This window comes from Hipposideros armiger, unplaced genomic scaffold, assembly GCF_001890085.2.
Source record: "Hipposideros armiger isolate ML-2016 unplaced genomic scaffold, ASM189008v1 scaffold_293, whole genome shotgun sequence".
NCBI classification, from domain to species: Eukaryota; Metazoa; Chordata; class Mammalia; order Chiroptera; family Hipposideridae; genus Hipposideros; species Hipposideros armiger.
In genome coordinates this window covers 1,849,496-1,863,878 of record NW_017731643.1, presented here as the reverse complement: position 1 = coordinate 1,863,878, position 14,383 = coordinate 1,849,496, and the positions used below count along the sequence as shown (strand labels likewise).

Here is a 14,383-nt window from a genome sequence, read left to right as displayed (position 1 = left end):
TATAGTGATGCTATGGGCTAGAAATGACTGGGGGCTCTCACCTGAGCTCTACTGCTTGAGGCGAGCCCACACGGATGTTTCTCTGACCACAGCCAATGGTGTGATGGGCCCGCCCTTGTGGTTCTTATTATGACTGCAAAGCGCATCTCAGCCGCAACCGTCAGTGATCTTTGAAATAAAAAGGTTTATTACTCACAGGTCCTGGAGGATACACCGCACACCTGGGACCACACAGCAAGGTCTTGAGGAGGAAAGCAGTTCTGCCTTTATTAGGGATGAGGACGGAATGCCTTAGGTTTTGCATTCCTTAGGTTACTGTTTATTGGTGAATTTAAAACTTAAGAGTGGGAATTAAAGCTCGGTAAGGGAAAGGCAAATGATCTAAGGGTCAGTTATCTAGGGTGTTGGATTTTGTCAGATGTTTTTTATGTATTAACTGAGATGATTCTGTGGGATTTTTCTTCCTTCTGTTAATGTAGTGTATTACATTGATTGATTTTCTTATGTTGAACCACCCTTGAGTTCTGGGGATAAATCCAACTTGGTAGTAGTGTATGATCATTTTAATATGCTGCCGAATTTGGTTTCCTACAATTTTGTTGAGCATTTTGGCATTTATATTCATAAGGAATATTGGTCTACAGTTTTCTTCTTTGATAGTGTCTTTGTCTGGCTCTGGTATCAGGGTAGTACTTTATTGTAGCCATGGTTATTTTTAATACTTTTGTCTTCTAACTTTTATACCAGAGTTAAAAGTTATTTACATAATACCATTACTATATTAGAGTTTTCTGAATTTGATGATGTTCTTCCCTTTGTAGTGCTGTGGAGTTTTTTGTTTTGTTTTATTTGGGGGTTTTTTGGACAATTTTGCTGGGTAAAGTGTTCTTGGTTGGCAGTTTTTTCCTTCTAGCACTTTGAACACATTATCCCACTCTCTCCTGCCTGCAAGATTTCTGCTGAGATAATCCACTGGTTGCCTTTTGGGGGTTTTCTTGTATGGGAGGATTTTTTTTTTCTCTTGCTACTTTTAAATTTTTCTCTGTTTCTTTTATTTTAAACAGGTTTATTATAATGTGTCTTTTTATGTTGAAACTTTTGGGGAACCTATAAGCTTCATGAACTTGGATGTCAGAATTTCTTCCCAGATCTGGAGATTTCTGTCTTGATTTTTGTAAATTAGCTTTTTGCCCATTTCTCCCTCTTTTCTCCTTCTGGGATTCCAGTAATATGTAAATTGTTTCTCTTAATTGAACCCCATAATTCCATGAGCTTTCTTTGCTCCTTTTCATTCTTTTTTACTTTTTGGCCTTCTGATTGGATAATTTCAAATGATCTGTCTTTGAGTACACTGATTCTTTCTTTTGCTTGATTGAGTCTGCTGATGACTCTGTATTGAATTCTTCAGTTCAGTCAACATATTTATTCTTCCACTCTAGGATTTCTGTTTGACTTCTTTTTAGCAGTTTGATTTCTTTGTTGAATTTCTCATTTTGTTCACGTATTGTTTTTCTAATTCCAAGAGGATTATTCTGAAATCTTTTTTAAAGAGTTCATAGAACTCCATGTCTTTAGGGTCAGTTATTAGAGCTTTATTAGTTTCCTTTAGTAGTGTTATGTTTTCCTGATTATTTGTGATCCACGTAGCCTTGCTTTGGTGCTTGCATATTTGAGGTAGTGTTTACAGAATAGCTTGGGAAGGGAAAGTCTTTCACTAGTCAGCCTGTCTGGGTGTTCCATCTAGTGGTGTCCATGGGCGGGCTTGGTGCTGGACTCCTTCAGTGGACAAGTCCAGTTCCTGGGTCAGTAGGTGGGCAGGCCTGGTGCTTTGGTCCACAGGGGCCAGCCTCATGCCTGGGTCTACTGGGGCAAGCCTGGATCCTTGGGAGCCAGCCAGGTTTTCGGGACCATTGGAGTGGACCTGATGAATCCATGAAGACCAGCCTTGTTCTGGCACAGGCTGGGAGTCTATGTCCGAGGGCCCCAGCCTGTATCCTGGGTCAGTAGGGGTGGCCTGGAGCTTGAGTGAACTTGGAGCCTGGAGCCATGAGTGCCAGTCTGGAGGGTGGGTCTGCAAGGCATGGCCTGGCCCTGAGTAAGGCCAGGAGCCTGTGTCTGTCAGAGCTGCCCTGGAGGCTGGGGTCATGGGGTCCATCCTGTCCACATTTCTTAAATATCAGAATTGCTGTGGAGATTGTGAGTGTTTGAGATGGTCAGATCTAGGTGGGACCTGAGACCTAGCCAACCCCTTCATCTTAAAGATAAGGAAACTATAGTACAGAGAAAAAAATGTCTAATCCAAGGTCATTTAGAATATGACAGAACGGAAGCCTCTTGCTCCTATTCCAGTGCTCTTTGTTTCATACTACTTGTCCCAGCAAGGAATGTTATCTCAAGAGGTAAGGCGTTTTTTTGTTTAAGTCATCTCTGAAGCTCATGATCTTCAAGCCTCGGTAGGTAATCCTTTTGTGGTATGAGTCTTGCAAGTTGCCGTGATCTCTTAACCCATCTTGAATGACCCATCTGAACCCAGTTTATATTTTCCACCCCCTCCCCACCCTTGGTGACTAAAGTACTATATTCTTTCTGATTCTTGCATTAGCCTTCTGTTGCTCTTGGAACCCTTAGACTTCTGTAGGCTTTTGGGATTTCTGTTGGTTATGTTTTGTGATTAATATTCTTCCTGTTGAAATGTTTTTGTTGGCTACGTAATTATGTTTACTAATGCATTGCTTGTTTATAAATTGTGCTTATGCATAACAATTATTAAAATAACTGAGAAAATGGATTTAGCAGAAAAATGTAAGGAATCACTGTAGGTGTTTTGTTTTGTTTTTTTAAATAAGTACTTGGAATTTTAGTGCTGAAGACACTGCTGGATATAATTGGGATACCACGGTAGATAAATTAATCCCTCTGCTGCAGGAGCTATGATCTAATAAAGATGAGACCTTACACCAATTCCTATGATGCAACCCAGCATAATGTAAGGCCATAATCATAGGGAAATAAGTTTACTTCAGGCCCATGTTATAGGAAAATACATGGATTTTGTTAGGGTAGAACATAAATAGGCATAGATGAGAGGCAAATAACCCTACTGTTAGAATCTGTAATTGCCAGAAAGGCACAGAGTGTTGATTAGAGAGATGAAGAATTGACCAGTGTGACCAGAGCAATGTGTTTATGTGGAAGGCAGTAGAAGACGGCTCTGGGTAATCTCTAGAGGTCTAGGGAGGCGGCCTCAGTCATGGCGCACACACTGATTACTGAGAAAGATCCTTCTGAGGCAGACCAGCTGAAGGTATGGACACACGCAGGCAGTCTATTCAATTTGAATATGAAAATTAGAATTGACACAGGTTTCAGTGAAGGGCGAAGTTATAATGTATAGTGATTACATATTTTAAATTATGTGCATCATTTCAGGAGCTGGGGGCCAAGCAGTTATTTACTGATGATTTTGTTTGTTTGTTTTTTTAATGAGTTTGTGTTACTTCACTTCTTTTTATTAGGAAAAAAAGTTTCAGTGGCCATATTAGCTCTGGCATCTGAATTCCTGCTCTTCTGGGACCCAGAAGTAGTTCTAAAGTTATCAGACCAGAGTTTAAAGAGGAAGGCTTTAACTTCTTGAGGCATTTCATATGATAAACACATCTCTCTTCCTGTTCATTTCTATTTGGGGCAAGCCAGGACTTCCAATTATAGCTAATCCGTTTTTCCTTTGGGAGAATCAAGTTTTTGGTCAGGTTTTAACCTGCCTACTTTTCTTTAGATCTCTTTTAATTCATATTCTTAATTAGAATTCTGCAAAAACAAAGTGGTTTCTGTGTGCACTAATAGAAACATTCAGGTATCATCAAAATCTTAAGCAGGACAATAACTTGTGGTTTCTGCTTTTTTTTTTCATATAACTAGTTTTATTTGAAAATCGTCTGATTATCAGGAATAATTGTTTTAAGGTATTCACCATGATGGACATTTATTGTAACGTAGACATTTTATTTACTTCTTAAAGAGCTTTCTTCAGGAGATTCCCCGCCTTTACTGCAAGAATATGTAGTAAGTGCATGTGCTGTCGGTGATGGAGCGTGCGCTGAGGTGAACGCCAATGACCCGCCCGAAGCCCCCCGGCTGGCTCTGCAGACTCTGTTCTCTCTGATCCGAGGGGAAGCGGAAGACTTGGACTCAACAACTCTTCCTCTTTGCCTTCATCAGGTACTACATGAAACCCTTCACTTCCAGCCTCAGTCAAATTCTGGGACCAGTGTGGGCAATGACCCGAAATCCAATCCTCTGTCATTGATTCTCCCAGATCTGTCATTGGTGAGCCCAGGAGATGACGACCCTGGATCAGTGGCTGATGAGAAATGTGCATATTACTGACTGGCGGCCACACTCTGGCCTCGGGTAGTACTCTATCATTTGAACGATTGCCGACTTCTTTTATTTAGTGAATAAGCTGTGTGCTTATAAGAGTCAGTGTAGCAAGTGCTTAGCAAGCACCCACTAGGTGCCAAAAACAATGCTGGCACTAAGGAAACAAAGATTACTTAACAGGGTGTGTCCTTAACAGAGCCCCTGTGGAATAGAGAAACAGTTACGTAGATCAATAATTGCAGAAGTCTGGATTAAGCATAAAAGTAGATATGTTTAAGGTCCAGCAAAAGCACCAAATGCTTGATTAATTTTGTCCTGTCTTCAGTAGGTCCAAAGAAGGTGACTCTTGAGCTGAGATTTTGCAGGACGTGTAGGCGCTCATTAGATGAACAAAGAGAGTTGAGAAAGGAAGAGAGATCAGTCTGTGCAAAGGCATGGCTGGGATATTGTTGGAGATTAAGATGGAAACGATTTAGGAAATGAGATTGGCTAGCTAGTGATATTAAGACCGTTCTTTCAAGGGCTGAGAGTTTTTAATTATGGGAATGCACACTGAAATTTGAATTTTAGAAAAAACTTTTCTGATGACTGTGAGAGTAAATTAGGAGATGAAGAGACTGGGCAGCCTTTAGGACAGTGGTGAGGAAGCCTTTTTACACAAGAGCCAACTCAGAAAAAAATGAAGATATTTATGAGCTGTATTTTATTTTTCCTTAAAATGAAAATAACTGGCACATGGGAATGGAAAAAGCTTTATTTACTTTTTATGTCATTTACTTCTATTTCATTTTAACTTTTGCAATGAGTAGTGAGTGATTTTTAATTTTTAGAAAGTAAAATAACTTTTGTCCCAAGGCAGGAAAATGTATATTCTTACAAATTTACATTACCTCTTTTGTGGACTTGAGGAATGCCTTGGAGAAAATGGGTGCTGCCTTTTGACCTCTGTCTAACGTGTTCCTAACTTTCCATAGGTGAGAAGCACCAGTGCCAAGGCCACTTTCTCATCTTTCAGCCTTTCTTGTATTTGTGCAGTGGGTTGACTTTGCAAAGTGTATTCACACTTACTGTCGTTTCATCCTCTGAACAACCTAGAGAGTGTAGTGGTGGTTTAAAAGCATGGGCTTTGGCTTTCAGTTTCTTCTTCTGTAAAGTTGCACAGGACTAAAGGAGATTAATGCAGGTAGTAACACTTAACACAGTGCTGGATACATAGGAAAAGCCAAAAACTGTAAATGTTAAACATTATAACTATATCCTCACCTGTCACTAATTCAAAGACTGCTTGTTAGACATCAAGGCTGGGGGTCAGCATGCTGAAGCCTGCGGTAAACTGAGACATCACGGCTGCCGAGCCATGGAATACAAAATATCCTCTCACCTCCCAACAGAGACACAGATCAGGGAGACATGCAATGATGTTTCTTTCATTTCATTAATTCCCAGCACCTCACACTGTGTCTTCCACCTGGATTCCCCAGTTGTTGACATTTTCCAAAATTTTGTGCCCCACCCCCACCATGTCCACGCACACATAGTTTCTACCGAAACATTTTAAAGTAATTTTCAGGCATTGTATCATTTTATCCCTAAATACTTGCACATGTATTTCTCAAGAACAGGAATACTCCTCCTACGTAGCCTGCAATGCCATTATCAGCACCAAGAACTTTGACATTTATACAGTATTATTTAATATACAGCCTATAGTTACGTTAGCCTCAAGTTGTTCCACAAAATGTTCATTATAACTAGTTTTCCCCCAATCCAGGACCCAGTGAAGGAGCACATATTGCCTTTGGTTGTCAGGATTCTGTAGTCTTTCATAATCCAGAGCATTCCCGTGGCTTTTTTTTTCTTTTTTTTTTTTTAATTGGAGAATTGAGAGAGGGGAACAGTGTTGGGGAATTGGGGAAGGGGACTAGTCAAGTTGTTGTTCTTCAATCTTCATTGTAGAGGACACCAGTTGCCACCTGGCTGCCCGTCGGCAGCTCGTGGCCTCTAAGCTCAAGGTGCTGTGTTCAATGTTAGTTGCGGGTGGGCGTAGCCACCATCCCATGTGGGAGTCGAACCAGCAGCCTTGTTGTTAAGAGCACACACTGTATCCACTGAGCCATCCGGGTGGCAGCTCAGCTCAAGATGTTGAGTTCAGTCTTAGTTGCAGGTGGGTGTAGCCCACCATCAAACAGGCAACCTTGTTGTTAGGAGCATGCGCTCTCACCAACTGAGCCATCCTGCTACCTGTTGGCAGCTCAGTGGCAGCTCAGCTTAGCTCGGGCACAGCGTCACTGGCCCATGTGGGAATCGAACCAGTGGCCCTGTTGCTCAGAGCTCGCTCTCTTAAGCTAACTCTTAACCAACTGAGCCACTTGGCTGGTCCTCTCCCATGGCTTTTTACATTTAAAAAATTTCTTTTTTTTTTTTTCGTATCATTGACACTTACGAAGAACTCAAGAATTCTAGTAGAATGTCCTATGCTTAGGATTTGTCTGGTTATTTCTCCATGATTTGATTCAGGTTAAAATATTTGGGGCATGAACTCTATTTAGGTGATATTCCATACCCAGTTCTTTCTTGAACTCATTGTAGTCTGGCTTTTGTCCCCGCTGCTCCACCAAAATTGTACTGTAAAGGTCATGAGTGACCTCCGTGTTGTCAAATCCAGTGGTCAGTCCTGAGGCTTCATCTTACCGGAGCTATTAGAAGCTTTGACAAGTTGATCACCTAATCAGTTTTAAGCCTTTTCTTTATTGGCCTTTCGGGACCCCTCATTCTTGGTTTTTACCTCTTAACTCACTGCCGTGCCTGCCCAGGCTCATTCATTGAGTCTTCTAAATTTGACTAATTTTTAAACAGTGGAGTGCTGCAGGATTCAGTTCTGAATTAAATATCCAGCTCCCTGAAATGTCTAATGGGCATTTCAAACTAGATGTTTACAATTGAACTTTTATGTTTCTCCTAAAACTGCGGCTTTCCTGGTCATCCCCCTTTTGTGAAGTGGCAGCCCCATCCCTCCAGTTGCTGAGACCAGATGCTTTGAAGTCATCCTTCACTCACTTTCCCCCACATCCAAATCCGATCAGTAAGTCCTGCAGATCCACTGCAAAATATGTCCAGAATCTGCTTCCAAATTCTTACCTCCTGTATGCTACCATCTCAGTACAAGACCCCATCAAATCTCACCTGGGTTCCTGCAGTAAATGCCTCACTGTTGGAACCTTCACTCTTACTTCCATGTAGTTTTTTCCCCTACACAGCAGTCACTGTGATCCAGATGAAATGTAAGTCAGAGCATGTCACTTCTCTGCTCAGAGCCCTCTAGTGGCTTCCCTTTTCATTCAGAACAGAAACCTAAATCCTTACCAAGGCCTGTACAAGACCCTCCATGATCTGGCTGTTACCTCTTAGACCTTAATTCCTACCCCTCCCCTTATTCATCCCTTCCCAGGTATGCTGGCCTCCTAGCACTTCTGCAGATGTGCCAAGGATGTTCCCACTTCAGGGACTTTGGTATCTCCTTTCTACTCTTTCTCATAAAGCTACTAGAGGATGTGGCCCATCCATCCAAACAAGAGAGTAAACCAAGAAATAGGAAGATGTGAGATACAGGAAACTCGGGTGCTACCCAGGAGAGAGGTGAAAGGCATCTCCAGGTAAAGGGAGATTCTAAGATGACAGCTATGTACCAAGAAGGAGAGGGTAACCAGCCCTGTTTAGTGCAGATCAGAGAGTCTGAAGAGAGACTTTTCGGTCATTTTCCTGTTTCTGAATACTTGATGTGTCAGAATATACTGAGAAGATTTAGGCTCTTGATGGAGTGTTTTGGAGTTGTACGTGTGAGAAATGCATGGAAAACTGCAAAAAAAAAAAGGGAAAGAAAAAAGTAACTCCAGGGAACACACAAAATTTTCAGGAAAGGAAAAAAAGTTTGGCTCATAATAAAGGTAAACATTAAATAGTAATATTTATCTACCCATTACTACAAAATAACACTATGAGGTGCGTGAGTATGTGAGAGAAAGTGTGTGTGTTTGTGGGATTGGGGCGGGGAAGAATCAAAGGACTCAACCCTCGTCTTCTGCTAAAACTGAAAAATCAAGAAATAGCAAATATAAGCATAACGTTTAGAGATACAGAAGTTTAGAAAAACAACACCAGGTAAACAAACCTAAGAGCTTGCTCCTGAAGAGAGAGGTGTAGAAACAAGAGAGGCAGGGGCTTATCTTAACACACCTTAGAGAACGATTTGACTCCTTAAACCGTATATATTCATAATCGTGATAAAAATAAGAACTAAAAGAAGCCATTCATAATTCAAGCATAAGGAGAGAAAGCATCCGGGTTAAGGTGGCGACAACGGAAATGGAGAGGAGGGGTGAGATCTGTGTACTCGGCATCTTGCACTTCTGGTTCAGACTCAAAAACCATTTCAAGCGCCTACTGCTGTGTTCTGGGCACTGTGCTGAGTACACATACTGACTTAATTCTTGCAGCAGCTTTATCTCGTGGGGCTGTAGGTATTATTGTCCCTGTTGTGAGACAATGAAATGACACATCCAAGGTCACTCAGCTGGTAATGGCAGAGCCTGGACTAGAATGTAGTTTCAGGTTATTGACCTCCACGCCCCACCTTCCTTCTGCCCTACCGGGCTGCCTCCCAGACTTACACACATGGGACGTCAAAGAAAATCACAGCTTCTCTTGTCCTGCTGGACTCCCCAGGGTTAGCAGGGGAAATACCTTGTATATGTATTTTTCAAGCTGTCCTTTCACCTGGAAATGCCTTTTGCTTTTGAGGCGTTGGGTTTCATGACCCTATCTTTTACGGTATTGAAACTACCACACAAACCTGAAATCTAATTTAAATTTATATTTCTGTAGTGCCAGATAATCAAGTTCTGACTAGGTATGGACCTCCAAAAATACTTCTTAAGTGAGAGCCACTTACAACTAGGTGTCTGTGTTGCAGAAACACAAAACGGCGAGGGCGATGGCTTTGAAGAGCTAGGCAGTTATCTTGCTGGAAACCTAAAGCTGTATCTCATGTTGTGTGTGGTGGAGAAGACTCTGCCATGCCAGAGATTTTCCACGGGAAGTCTGTGGGTGAAATGTCACTGATTTCTATTAGATGCCACCCAGTGGTGTGCTGGAGCCTGCTAGTGGACCAGCATGCAAGAACCGTTTCCAGTGATACTCATCCTACTGGTAGCTTGAAATCAGCCTTGATGGCGGTGTTGACACCACAAAAATGAGCAAACGCTGCAAATCAGGGCTCTCCCCGACACTCTAGAGCCCGATTGTTAAACGCTTATCAGCACACTACAGGTTGCAGTCTATGGAATTCTTATTTTGTAGGTTTAAAAAAAAAAAGGGTTGAACATTGACAATTTGATTTGGCTCATACTAGTACTATGATATTAGAACAATGAGCTGATAAAAGACAAACAGAATCCTGCAAGTCAATTTATCCTTTGTAAAGTCCTCCGAGTAGAAAGTAAGTATGGAATCAAACTTTAAAAATTTACAAAAAAAGGTGATTGAATCCAGTCATTTATATTGCTCGTGGAAGAGTGTTATATCTGTAGAATAAACTTAAACTAGGCATCTATTTTCATTTAAAAGTATGCTTTTCCACTGTGGGATTTGGAAAAGCCATTCCTTTTAATTGCTAGTTTATAAGTTTGACAAGTAGCTTATTGTTTTTTGCATTGGCAGCTACCTGGAGAATGGAGACACTGTTTTGTTATAAGTGGAACGCCTGGTTTTGTTTTGTTTTTAACTAGAGATTTAATAAGAACCAATGAAAACTGTTTTAAAGGTGCAAAATACTTATATGACATACTTTATATATGACAAGTCAGTTTATGCAGATATCTCTCCAAAAAATAATTTCTGTTTTCCGGTTCCATTTATAAATCCTGGATCTAAATAAAGATCTAAATAAAAGGTCCCAAAGTTTTTAGAACCGAAAAAATTTTCAATTTGAAGGTGCCTGAGAATGAGTCTGGTAAGTGATAAGCCTCGCCTAAGACCAGATCCCGATTCTCTGGCCTCCGTCCAGTGCCCTTTAGACTGGGCAGTACTTTGCTATATTCCAAACATCGTTGCTCAACTCTTAGCACTTGACCCAGTCTTTTCTGTAATATCAAAACAGAACCAAAAGTCAGTGTCCTCCTAGGAGGTCGTTTGTGAAACAAATAAAATGAGCAGGGTTTTAAGGTCTCCTGTGAGATGTGACATAGCTCAACTTTTTAACTGACAATAAACAAAAGTCCTTCTTACCTGTGTTCTACTCTTAAAAGCCTATGTAGTATTTTCCTCATTCTTTAGAGTTCTTCTAAACGCTAATGAATCAGTGAAGTTTGCTTTGACTTGGAATGGAACAGACAGAATGAGGTTATATAAGGACCAAAGGATGTCTCTGCTTCGTTTAGCATAAGTAACTTTAGAAAGGTGTCCTGTGCCTGTAATCAGATTTCTTCTGAACTGGTAATGTAGTTGCATAAAGAGTTTTCCTAGTTTGGTATTAGAGACTTTCGGAGTTTCAAGGTCTTGATTTCTTCCAAATTTGGCTTTTCATCCAAATGTTAATTTCCTTGGGGTTTTTTTTGTTTGTTTTTAACAGATAGCAGAGTCCTATTTCCAGGAGGAGGACTGTATCCTTTTCTGAATTACAGGAAGAAATTCATAGAACTCTTAAGAAGACACTGTCCATTTTGAAAATTGAGATTTACATGCAATAAAATGTATAGATCTGTCATTTTCAGTGGATTCTAACAGTTGTATGCACCCATGTAATCACCTCAGAAAGCAAAATATAGGGCATTTCTGTCACTCCAAAAATCCTCTAGAACCATCCAAAATTAACCTTCCATAAATAAGTCCTAATTATACCAAAATCTAAATATTTGTGTGTTTAGGAGGGGGGAAATCATGTTTCTGAAAAATATAATTTAAAAATCCATTGGAGTTTCTTTCTTTCTTTCTTTCTTTTTTGAAATCAAACAGAAGTGCAAGTCAAGTAGCATTCATATGGTAGGGCCTGTGAGGCATAGTGTACATAGCAGATCTGGGACTGTCTTTTTACAGTTGTGTGTACATCTGCAAAGGAAAGATTGAATTCTTCACTTGTAATAAACAGAATGAATATTGTCAAGTGAGACTGTATGCAGACTTTTGTGTAAGAAAGATTTCTTCCCTCAGTTTTTCAATTTCCCTTTTTAAAAACTTGCTTTTCTTTTTGAGGAACGGCCCTATATATACTCTCTACACCTGAAACAAATAGAAAAAAGAAAAAAGAAAGAAAATACAGTAACAGTAAAAGAAAAAGAAGAATGTATCATAAGCGTGTGTTTTTCCCCATTGGTGTGGTTTCTTTTGCTCCATCCTTGTTGATTTTTGCCACACCTCTCCCACAGAGGGAGGCATAGGCAGGCATCGCCATGCACCCTACCAAGCACACCGATAACAACCTCAGACAATGGCAGTTCATTACTAAGTGTGTAGAAAATCCAATTCTGGTGGAAATGATGCTAGAACTCTTTTTTTTTTTTTAACCCAATAGTGAGTATGGTGCAATGCAGTGCAGACCAACGTCAGCATCCCAGAGAGCTTCTTACGTAGAAATGCAAATTCATGGGCCCTAGAATCAGAGCTTCTGGAGATCAGACCCATGAATGTATGTTAGCAATTTTTTTAGACAATTTTTATGTTCTAAAGCAATGAGAAAACAATGGGCAGAGGAAAGCAGAATTAATTGTCCCTGCTTCTTCTCCCTGGACTATTTTATGATTCCTGGTGTATCTTTAAGACTACAAATGAGAGAGACAACTGAACTTCTGAGTCACCTTGGCAAGGACAAAAAGCTAAACAGTGAGTTTGCCTCTCCCTTTCTGGGTCAACATTTAGAACATGGCCCAAAGGAAGGTAGACAGTTGGACAAGGTATCACAACCTCATATGGTGCTAAATGTGTGATACAGATGGAGAAGGCAGAAGTTTATAAGAAAATCTACAAAAAGGGAAAATCACTTAATTATGAAAATTACTGTGGCAAGTTAATTAATTTTTTACAAAAGTTCCATGTAATGTTTTGCTCTGTCCTTGTTTAGGCTTGTAATCCTTTGGTTTTGTGGGAGAAAAGCATTCAGTGAGAAATAAGTAAAGAATCAAGGCAAGTTGAAATCAGAAACAGTTTGACAAGAGGGTATAGTTTCACAGAAAGTAATTTAAGGAAAGAAAAAAAAAGGGAGACACTTAGGTTCAAGGATTTTATGTCAGTCCTATTTCCAATTAAATTACGTTTAATTGACTGCTAAAACATTATTAGCAAGCAGGCATTTCTTGAGCGTTAAAACTTTCTTTTAGTTTCTACCGTTTGCTTGTAGAATGGAACCCCGGTAGCTACTGCATAATGTGCTGTATTAAAATGTACCTGCTTCCAAACCAAGAAACCTTACTTAAGATTTGTTTCAACTTAAAAATGTTTAGAGTCCTCTTATTTTTTGGTAAGCTTCAAATGTCTCAATTTGTATAGGACATTATTCTTCAAATGTGGGGCTACGTGTAAATAGCCTGGATTTCTATTTTCCTCAAATTTTCTATTCAGATGAGAAAGCAATGAAGTTCATTCAGCTTGAACGACTGTATCACGAGCAATTGCTCGCAAATCTTTCTGCCATTCAAGAGCAGTGGGGTGAGTACAGACTAACAGACAATGTGGAATTATCAGTAATCTAACAGGTGGCTATCTAGACAGTTAACATATTTGCCTGGGTTTTGTAAGTCAGAAACTAAATGTTTTCACAGCTAAGTTAATGTTGCAAACAAAGTAGTGTTTTTACCACAAGTCCATGTCTTTGAGAGAAAATCTTTCTCTTTGTATTTTGTTCTTCGTATCAATGCCTAGAAGAGAACTCTTGCAACTATTTGTATTTCTTCTAATCCCTTTGCATGCCCTACTGGCTAATTTAGTCTGGAGGGTAATATTTACTTATATTGAAAGGTCATCACTTAGCTATTTCTAACTGTGTGAACTTTTAGGTTGTTTGAGAAGACAATTTTGCATGCTAATCTTAATCAGTGGTGCCAGTTAACTATGTTTCCCTCCTAAGTATGATTTGTAATATTCAGTGAGTAACAAATATTTTAAATTTAGAAACAAAATGGAAAACTGTACAGCCACATACAGTTACATCTGTAAGGAATTCAGAAAAAGGATTTAATGGTGAAGATTTTGAACGGCTTACTAAATTTTGCACAACACATCAAGAGTAAGTATTTCAGTATTTGATGAGATGAGCTGCAATAGAATATTGAAGAAGCATTGTGGCATTGAATAAAATCCGAGATCCATTTCATTTGTTTTGTTTATGTTTTCAACTGGAGAAATTAAACCAGATAAAATAAAATGATGAGGTTCCTTTCTCAGCTTTTATCTGTTTCTTAAACTAAGCTCAGTAAAAGGTCAACTTTATATAGGTTCAAAGTACCTTCTAATTAGAAAATTTTTAATATAACTCCGAATTTTGACTCTTTGTGGTTAAGAAATTAGGTGATTCACATGGAAAAAATTGTGTATTAGGATTTTTTGTTGTAGTTGTTTGGTAATGTTTGTATGTTGTAGTAAAAACACATCTTTAAGAGTAGTTTAATACTGGAAAGCAAAGACATGCAGTACAGAATTTAACCAAAGTACTGCAGTATTTAACCAAAATACTGCAGAAGGAAAACCTTATTTACAAGATAATTGTAAATTGCTTTATGAGTATCAAAGAGCTAGGTCTTTAAAACTAAATTATAGTAATAATAAAACACTGCGTTGTTTTTCCTTTAAGTCATTGTGTGAAGACTTAGAGCTCTGAAGGTGAGGTTGCATGATAACAATTACACCAGGGGCAGACCTGAGAGGAATATCCTGACCCTCAGTAATGCTCAGACTCCCTTCTGATCACTTTCTCTCCTCTTCTCTCCCAATCACAAAGAGTAAACTAAAACTCTATTTG

General features: G+C 39.5%; 1 protein-coding gene across 3 annotated transcripts in view; it reads left to right on the top strand.

Annotated features, from left to right (window-relative positions):
* CNST (consortin, connexin sorting protein) overlaps nt 1-14,383 on the top strand; it is an 84,337-nt gene that overhangs the window by 45,298 nt on the left and 24,656 nt on the right. For all 3 annotated transcript variants that reach the window (XM_019659047.1, XM_019659044.1, XM_019659045.1), the window contains exons 3-6: nt 4,019-4,218; nt 11,006-11,036; nt 12,988-13,074; nt 13,537-13,651. In XM_019659047.1, the coding sequence (XP_019514592.1) occupies nt 4,019-4,218; nt 11,006-11,036; nt 12,988-13,074; nt 13,537-13,651 (433 nt within the window). The remainder of the gene's footprint in view (nt 1-4,018; nt 4,219-11,005; nt 11,037-12,987; nt 13,075-13,536; nt 13,652-14,383) is intronic.